Below are 9,938 nucleotides of genomic sequence, written 5' to 3'. Positions count from 1 at the left end.
CTTTGAGGGGTCACTCAAAAACTCAGTGGGGGCTGAGAAGACGAGTAGTCCTGTACTCACCTTTAAAGTGACCAATGGGAGTGAGGTTGTTACCAACCCCATGGGTGGTGAAATAAGTGCCAAGTCGCCATGTTGTGAGTGTGTCAGCGAGGAGTAGGCAACGAGTGGAGGCTGTTGGCGTAATCTATCGATGTACTACTGTGTCATGAGGAGTTTGCATTCGACACCTTGAGTCTTGTCTCTGATGGTGTTCCTGTGGTGGCATAAATGAAAGTTCACTTTATGCATGACAGAAGAAAGTCGTTGAACGTGTTGCAATTGATTCGTCATGCAGAGGTCCTAATGACTTAAACATCGAGCCGGTCCGATGCACCTCAGCGAATCCTGCGTTTAGTTTGGAAAATTGTATAGTGGGCTGAAGTTACGTGCGGCAGCAACATATGTTGCGTAATACCAATGGAAGCAGTTCTGCTCAGAGACGTGTTGCGGAGGCGCGGACGTGTCATCATAGTTGACAGTGTTCCGCACAGGTGCAGTGTGCTCTATGACATGCTGCGTAGGGCTAGGCACGATGCAGATGGCGATGTCGTGTGCAGGCAGTGCAGGCATGACGCAGTTAGCAGTATTCTGTGCAGGTGCTGGTGTGGCATGGATGGTAGGGAAGTAGGGATTTGTTGATGCTATGCGAAAGTCAACGCTCCGGCCAGGTATAATGACGCCAGAGTCAACTGGGGTCGGCAGAGGCTCGACTGGTAGCTGGTGGACCAACGCTTGTACTACCGTTGGAGTTGTGACTCGTGGCCATCGCGATTCTTGTCAACATTATTATTGCTTTCTCTTGTAGTATGACCGAGTATATCCGATCGGCGAGCTTCAGGCGTGCGTCCAAGGGATCGTCTTCATGAACGACCATCGTCAGTTGCACTTGCAGGTGTAGTTTTACAATCCTCCGGATTCATAACGTGCGATCAGGCACAAAATGGATGATTTCACGCGATGTGAATATGCTGTCTGAGATGGAAAATCACAAATTCGGTTGGTATGGCCAGAAAGGCGGTAGTGTGAGGTGCGTCCAATGGCCGGAAGACTCCCAGGCCGATGTTCGTAGTGATAGAACTGCCACGCCAGCATTGTCCATTGCTGGCATGACATGATGCTTGGGAGGCGACGTGGTACGGTAGGAGATGCAGCCAGCTGCATGAGTTCCGAAGCTATCGTATTTGCGCGCAGCGCCTTTGTCTCGTCGAAAGTGATTAAACACGTATTCAACGGGTTGAATTGCCGTGGCTCGGGTGTACCCTGGTTTGTGAAAAAACGGCTTCCAATTGGAATCAAAAGGTACATTGTCACCTTCCATTGTTTGGCATTGTTGTACACAACATAGCAATGTCCGTTGTCACTCAGCTGGCGTCGTGGTCCGAGAAACGTTGTCTACTAGAGATGGGCAAACTGAAACACGTAACTGTTTCGAAACAAATGAAACAGTACAATGTAATGTTTCGATACGATGTTTCGAAACAGTGAAACAGTTTTTGTTTTGTAATCTAACAAACCTACACATTTTATCATCTTGAATGTCTACTGTATAAGTATGTCCATATAACCATAAATGAGGTGCGAGAGCGCTAATCACATCGCAGAAAGTATGAAACTATTACTTAGGCGTCTTGGCAGTTTCGTATTTCCTGAAGCAAATGCGCTGTTTCCGTGTCGTGTGACTTTCATACTTCTCAATTGGCTGAGGACAGCAATGACAGAAGAACCACCACGAACGGAACTGGAGGTGGGAGCAAACTGCAGAAACAACGGATATGCTACTGGGATTCCCACATTCCGTTAGTATGGATAATATACCCATCTTGCTAATTTCCATGCACACAAAGGGAATCATTGTGGATAATAGGCACCGTGACTATAGACTCACAAATAATGCCAAATAATTCGAATAAATAACAAAATATAACAGAAAGAATTTTGTCTTTTAAGGTGTTTCGAGCCGTTACTATAAATTCACTATGCTTCCCAGCCCTTCCCGTTCACCATTACACTATGAGTGATACGTCAAACAGATTGCTTGCAATTATACCTACATCAAATTTATGTATATGTCTAATAACTGTCACTTTACGCCTTTTTTATTCAAAATGTTGTAGGCCTACTTGCGTTTCTTAATATGATTACTGTACATGACCAGAGAAACGTATGTTGTAAAAAAGAAAGTGTAATTTAACTGAATGATTTTCACATATTTATTATTTTGAATGTGAATAGTATGCGTTGTTTTATTGTTTCATGCTATTGCTTGTCAAAAAGATTTCGACACTCTTGAAAGTGTTTCACGAAGTGGTATGTTGTGTTTCAGTACCTATGCCGAGCCTGAATCTCGTCCGACACAGCGCGGAATGAAACATCACTGTTTCGATACAATTAGTCCGTTCTAAGCAGAGGTGGACTGAAACAGCCTTATTTTGAAACAACGATACAGTTTCTGTGTCTGGCTCGAGATCGAATCTGGTCCGGTTACCCGAGACAGGGGCGGAATGAAACACCACTGTTTCGCAACAGTGAACCACAGCCGTTCCGAAACACTGAAACAGTTCCACGTATCGGTACACTGTATCGAAACATAGAAACAGTGGCCAAGTCTATTGTCTACCAGTGAAAACTGCACAGCATAATGTGGGCACGTCGGCAACATTGTCGTTGAGGAATAGACAGATACGTTCAATTTATATGCGGGGAGTCACCATTGTAGATCCACAGGGAATAGGAAATGACTACAACGAAAAACCACGCGATCGCAATATTCCGACGAACAATACTTACTCATAGGACGAGCATACACAAACAAACATACGGAAACAGTAAAATGAAATTAAATGATAGTGTGGCACTGATGGCCGGGGAAGTTCGGCCGCTGGGTGCGTCTTATTTCAGATGACGGCACACTGGCGCGTCGGTGATGATGAAATGATGAGGACAGCACAACGCTCAGTCCACGTGCGGAGAAAACCTCCAATCCGGCCGGTAATCAAGCAGTGTTCCCATATTGATATCGTACAGGCAATTAAATATGGAGCAGTCAAAATAATGCATTTTTAGTCATTAATTTTGTCTGTTGTGAATATTATGAATTCTGTTAATTATTTCTGATTAGAGGTGTTTGATTACTACTGTGAATGAAGGTGTAAATGAAAAGCAATATGAGAATATTGGCATGTCTATTAACTGAGTATACGGTAGTGGAAAATTGTGTCTGTAGAGTCTAGAAAGGATCTGGAGCTCAGCTATCATCACGACTGGAAAGGCTTACTTGCAGCTCTGAAAATATGTTTTAATTCTGCGAAATTATGACCTTAAAAAGACGGTGGAAAGTTGTAAAGTATTTACGGACGAACAACAAAGACGAACGTGTAAATTTCGGATTTTTTGTGTGAACTGTGACTTTTTGTACAACTTAAATCCGGGTGACATACTGCGCAAGACGTGACCGAGATGTGAACGTTCGAAATGACCGAGTTCTGGAATACTAAGCGAGAATTCTGTTTCACAGGAAACCCATTTGCTAATTAGCCGGTGTCAAGCCACATACTACAAGCTGGCTACTGAAAGTGACCGTAATTACGTGTGAATGTTGTAATTGTAACATTCAATTAGATCAGATTTGTCAGTTAATTTGTATCCGAGAAGTGACAATATAAACGAATTTTCATTCTGCAACTTGCTCTCATTTAATAGCTAGTAAAAACCTGGAGTTCGGAAAGCATTATATGTACCCTTTAGGTTTGATTAATGCAGCCAGTTTATGCTATAATTTCTCTAGCCAAGGAACATCATTCGTTTTCTAACAGCAGAGAAAGACCACCGAAAGGTGAGTGGAATATTTTTCTGTTGGCGAACAAACCGGCAACGCGCCGACACAAGAATGCCTTACAACGAATAAAAAACAAAACTGAACACCTCTTTCATCGATACGCACAAGCACAGCCTTGCAGGTCGTATGCAGTAAACAGTTTAAATTAGAAGCTCTGCTAGAGCAAAAGGGATGTTCTAACTCATCCCATAGGGGTTTCATCGGGTTCAGGGCGGTACCCTGGTCAAGTCAGGAATGTTATTGTCTACACGCTATTGCTTCATAGATTCTGATTTATTACAAAATAATATGTTCTCAATAGTTTGCTCATTTGCTTACTGCATTCTGTTGGTCGTTCATAACAGCGAAAAGCATGCAGTGCAAGAGCTGTGTTTCACAGTAAAGAAGATGGAAAAAAAAGGTTCAAATGGCTCTGAGCACTATGTTACTTGACATCTATGGTCATCAGTCCCCTAGAACTTACAAGGGAACCTCCCCATCGCACCCCCCTCAGATTTAGTTATAAGTTGGCACAGTGGATAGGCCTTGAAAAACTGAACACAGATCAATCGAGAAAACAGGAAGAAGTTGTGTGGAACTATGAAAAAAATTAGTAAAATATACAAACTGAGTAGTCCATGCGCAAGATAAGCAACATCAAGAACACTGTCAGTCAAGGAGCGCCGTGGTCGCGTGGTTAGCGAGAGCAGCTACGGAATGAGAGTTCCTAGGTTCAAGTTTTCCCTCGAGTGAAAAGTTTAATTATTTTCAGTTTATGTGACAAACTCTTATGTTTTCATCACTTTTTTGGAAGTGATTATCACATCCACAAGAAAACCTAAATCGGGCAAGGTAGAAGAATCTTTTTACCCATTCGCCAAGTGTACAAGTTAGATGGGTCGACAACATATTCCTGTCATGTGACGCACATGCCGTCACCAGTGTCGTATAGAATATATCATACGTGTTTTCCCGTGGAGGAATCGGTTGACCTATGACCTTGCGATCAAATGTTTTCGGTTCCCATTGGAGAGGCACGTCCTTTCGTCTACTAATCGCACGGTTTTGCGGTGCGGTCGCAAAACACAGACACTAAACTTAATGCAGTGAACAGAGACCAGAGACGTCAATGAACGAACGGACAGATCATAACTTTGCGAAAATAAAGAAAGTAAAATTTTCAGTTGAGGGAAGACTCGAACCAAGGACCTCTCGCTCCGCAGCTACTCACGCTAACCACGGGACCACAGCGCTCCTAGGCACATATTTTCCTTGATGTTGCCTATCTTCCGCGTGGACTACTCAGTTTGTATATTTTACTAATTTTTTCACGGTTCCACACAAGTTCTTCCTGTTTTCTCGATTGATCTGTGTTCAGTTTTTCAAGCCCTATCCACTGTGCCAACTTATAACTGAATCTGAGGGGGATGCGATGGGGAGGTTCCCTTGTTAGAACTACTTAAACCTAACTAACCTAAGGACAGCACACAACAACCGGTCATCACGAGGCAAAGAAAATCTCTGACCCCGCCGGGAATCGAACCCGGGCGCGGGAAGCGAGAACGCTACCGCACGACCACGAGCTGCGGACAAAGAAGATGAACAAGTCCTCATAATTCTTACGGTGTACATTTTAGGGCCCATGTTTACTGCACATTTTTCTTTGTTTTGGTATATACTAACGTCTCTTAAAATTTGGAATAACTTTTATAACACCGTGTATATTTTAGACATATACTGGTAGGTAACCTCTTACAAGCTCTGAACGACATGCTGTGAGTTTTTTCGATGTTTAGTGACTACGAATCGTCTAGGAACGATTTATTACTGTTCATCAAACACGTCTTCTGACCTGTAATGTATATGCCAATGGAAATAATGTAATGAGATACCTCTTCATAAAATATTTTGTGTATGGAGCTGGGGCTATACACAGCCAGATATACACTGACGGAAAAAAATTGCAACGCCAAGAAGTTGTGGGATATAAACGAAAGTTGATAGGCGTATTATTATTACATCTGAAAGAGCCACTATGAAGATGCAAATACGGTTTGCTTTAAATATAGGCTGCAACGGTCGTTAGCGTTAGTTACGTTTGAGACTGGACGTGGAGAGTTGATGTTAGTCAAGAATGCCTTTAAGGCGACGAAGATGCCTTATCAACACCTCACTGGTGAGGACTACGAGAAGCTGGATGTTCCTTTTGCGATATTGCAGAAAGACTTGGCAGGAATTTAGCCACTGTACCTGACTGCCGGCAGCGGTGATCATGAGAATGTACGGTCGCAAGTGGATTGGGCTCCGGAAGGCCACGTTGCACAACCGAGAGGGAAGACCATCGTGTTCGGTGTGTGGCTCTGGCGTATCGTACTGCATCTGCAGCAGCAATTGGCACCATAGTGACACAATGAACTGTCACAAATCGGTTACTTCAAGGACAGCTCCGAGCCAGACACTCTGTGGTGTGCATTCCACTGACCCCAAAGCACTGATTTTGGTGACTTCGGTGGTGTCAACCGAGAGCTCGTTGGAAGTCAGGCTGTTGAGTCTGATAAAAGCTTGATCTGCCGCGTTGCCAGCGATCGCCGTGTGTTGGTTAGTAGGAGGCCAGTTGAGAGCATGAAACAATCTGCCTGCGTGCTAGACACACTGGAGCAACAACTGGAATTATGGTCTGGAGTGTGATTTCTTATGACAACAGGAGCACTTTCGTGGTTATTCCACACACGCTGACTACAAATTTGTACGACAGTTTGGTGATGGGACCTGTTGTGCTGCCATTCATGAACAGCATTCGAGTGGCTGTTTTCCAATAGCGTAACGACCGCCTACATATCACTGTTTTAATCCAACATGCTCCACCAAGTGTCGAAATATTACCTTGGCCTGCTCGATCACCATATGGGCGCAGATGGGACATCATCGGACGAAAACTCCAGCATCATCCACAAAGAGCACTAACCGTCTCTGTATTGAACGACCAGGGCAACTGGCATGTAACTTCATACCACAAATTGACGTCCGATACCTGTACAACACAACACATGCACGTCTGCATGCTTGCTTTCAACATTCTGGCGGTTATCCGATTACCAGTGTACCAGCATTTCGCATTCGTAATGACTTATCTAGCGCTTACATTAACCAGTGATCTCGAAATGTTAATCACTTACATATGCTACCTAGACAAACGTATTCCCGCAATTTCAATACTTTACATCCTTTGGTGTCACAATTTTTTTTCCATCAGTGTATCTTCAACTAGGGGCGTTTGAAAAGTCCGTGCAAAAATAAAAACTACTTACGTGTTTGGGGAAAACCTTTTTTTATTTTTCGACATAGTCTCCTTTTACACTTATATACTTTGTACAACGCTGTTCTAATTTGCTGATCACTTCTGAATAATAGGAATTGTCCAAGTCTGCAAAACAACTATTAGTTGCTGCAATCATCTCCTAGGTTGAATAAAATCTTTGTCCCGCCAGCCATTTCTTCAAATTGGGGAACAAATAGTAGTCCGAGGGAGCCAAGTCTGGAGCACAGGGGGGATGTGAAACGAGTTGGAGTCCTACTTCCATTAGTTTTGCGACCACAACTGCTGAGGTGTGTGCTGGTGCATTGTCGTTATGGAAAAGGACTTTTTTGCGGTCCAATCGCCGGCGTTTTTCTTGCAGCTCAGTTTTCAAACGGTCCAATAACGATGAATAATATACACCTGTAATAGTTTTAGCCTTTTCCAGATAGTCGATGAGGATTAAACCTTGCGAATCCCAAAAGACAGTCGCCATAATCTTTCTGGCCGAAGGAATGGTCTTCGCCTTTTTTGGTGCAGATTCTCCCTTGGTAACCCATTGTTTAGATTGTTGTTTGGTCTCAGGAGTACAGTAATGTATCCATGTTTCATCCACAGTGACGAAACGAAGGTTAAAGTCCTGCGGATTCTTCCTGAACAGCTACTAACCATTCTTGCAACACTTGACACGATTCCGTTTTCGGTCAAGCGGAACCCATCTTACGGTTAGCTTTCTCATGTTCAAATGTTTGTGCAAAAGATTATTACCCGTGCATTCGGGATGCTCACAGCACTAGCACCTCAACTCTTCTGTCATACATCACCATATCATAGATTTTATCAATGATTTCTGGAGCCGTAACCTCCACAGGGCGTCCAGAGCGTTCAGCATCACTTGTGCCCATATGACCACTCCGAAAATTTTGAAACCACTTATAAACTGTTCTAATCGAAGGTGCAGAGCCACTGTAATGTTAATCAAGCTCCTCTTTAGTCTCCTGAGGCGTTTTGCCTTTCATAAAGTAATGTTTAATCACCACACGAAATTCTTTTTCGTCCGTTTTTGACTACCTTGATTCACACGAATGCTAAACACAAAGAAATAGACCAATATGGCTGAAACTTGGTGTGCGTTCTTTCCAAAGATGCTACTAACTAAACATGGCCTCGATACGCGCCGGTGGTGCCATCTCTCGGATTTTGAACGGACCTTTCAAACGCCCCTCGTATATGACGGTAGCCCTATACACAGGCAGATATATGTGATGTGTGACTTCTGGTCACTAAATTTCTGAAGATGTCCCGTGTCTGTCAAGTAAAACGCATCAGTTGGCAGCAGCCATAAAATGCTTAACAACCAATGAAATTCAGTTTAAGAGAAGCCTAAAGGATTTATTGTTGGCCAACTCCTTCTACTCCACTGATGAATTTCTCAGTAGAATCAAGCTATTTTTGTATATATAAAAGTACAATCTAACTTCCGCGCCATTTCAGTGCAGTAATGTGTTCATTGTAAATAAGTATTGCAGTAAATGTTGATGGTGTTGGGACAGCAATAAGCCACAAATTTACTTTCAGTTCCTTTATTCAAAGGGTACCGTTACCGGTTTCGAATCGTTGCGATTTATCTTCAGACGGTTTACACGCTTTCCATATAACATGTGGTGTGTTTTTTTACAGATTAATTGTCCTAAAATATAACACCATCAACATTTGTCTTCAAATAAGAGCCATGGTCTCCAACTATGTCATCATATGACAAAATTGCAGCAAATATTGTAGTAGTTATATTATATGTTTATTACATTATAAATAAATAAAACATTTTTTTTAATTTTTAAATGCAGTGCATTAATGCGATCTTAGTAAATGAGTGTTCCAAAATGATTCTTTCATACAGTGTTCATTAAAAAAAATGAGGATTATTCCACTTGGAACCTGTGGAAGGTACATTAGCTTATCTGTTTTAGTTGTAAATATTTGCCATTATTATTGCTTTTCTGACACGTTCTACATCCTGGAGGACCTCCTCACTGCGGATCAATTGGAATGAAAGTAAATCTAATCTAATCTAAAGCAAAGAAAATTTGTATGCGAATTGTAATGCTTCAAAATTTTCATTAAAATATTAGTTATGTTTTATACTCAGCATATCAATCCATCCACTATTTAGAATGCTGTGTTGCACAAATTGCTAATTTTTTGTTCTGATGAATGCAGAGAATTTTTTTTGATTGTATTGACATAACTGCAGTGGGGAGAAGTCAGATTATATGGCGTGCGAGTGATCGACCCCACTGAACTCAAGAAGGTATCTTGGGCCTCGAAGCGCCGGTGTCATCACTGCTTTTTCTTCGACTCAGCGTAGGCTGCACGTGTGGCGCGCGGGCGGCGACACCTGCGGACCACAAAGAGGCAGAGGAAGACTGGCGCCAGTGCGCAGACGACGACGAAGGCCGCGACGTCGAGCAGCAGCAGCTGCCACCAGCTGAGGTCGAGCGCCGCGCTGCGCATGTGCGGTGCGCCGCCGTGTCTCAGCACGTACTCCGTCCAGTAGACAGCGCGCTCCAGTGGCGGCTGTGGCTGGTCGCGGAACAACCGTGACAGTTCCGCTGCCCGCTGCCGGTACCTGCAACGTCACGCCAGCCGCACAGCACCACTAGAGACACACTGACTTGGCGCCACAACGGTAACACACACACACACACACACACACAAAAGAAAAAAAAAGGACGCACCACGAAGGAATTATCAAAATGGGACACAATTGGTAGGTGTCATTTACAACTA

At 43.2% G+C, this 9,938-nt stretch overlaps 1 protein-coding gene across 1 annotated transcript in view; it reads right to left on the bottom strand.

Moving 5' to 3' along the window:
* Window positions 1–9,102: 9,102 nt before the first annotated feature.
* Window positions 9,103–9,938, bottom strand: part of LOC124797634 (UDP-glucosyltransferase 2-like) — an 88,014-nt gene continuing 87,178 nt past the window's right edge. The window contains exon 6 of the mRNA XM_047260801.1: window positions 9,103–9,777. Coding sequence (XP_047116757.1) covers window positions 9,489–9,777 — 289 coding nt within the window. The 3' untranslated portion in view covers window positions 9,103–9,488. The remainder of the gene's footprint in view (window positions 9,778–9,938) is intronic.

Source organism: Schistocerca piceifrons, chromosome 1, assembly GCF_021461385.2.
Source record: "Schistocerca piceifrons isolate TAMUIC-IGC-003096 chromosome 1, iqSchPice1.1, whole genome shotgun sequence".
Classification (NCBI taxonomy): Eukaryota; Metazoa; Arthropoda; class Insecta; order Orthoptera; family Acrididae; genus Schistocerca; species Schistocerca piceifrons.
The sequence above is the reverse complement of the archived record's forward strand: the minus strand, read 5'-3'. Positions and strand labels throughout refer to the sequence as shown.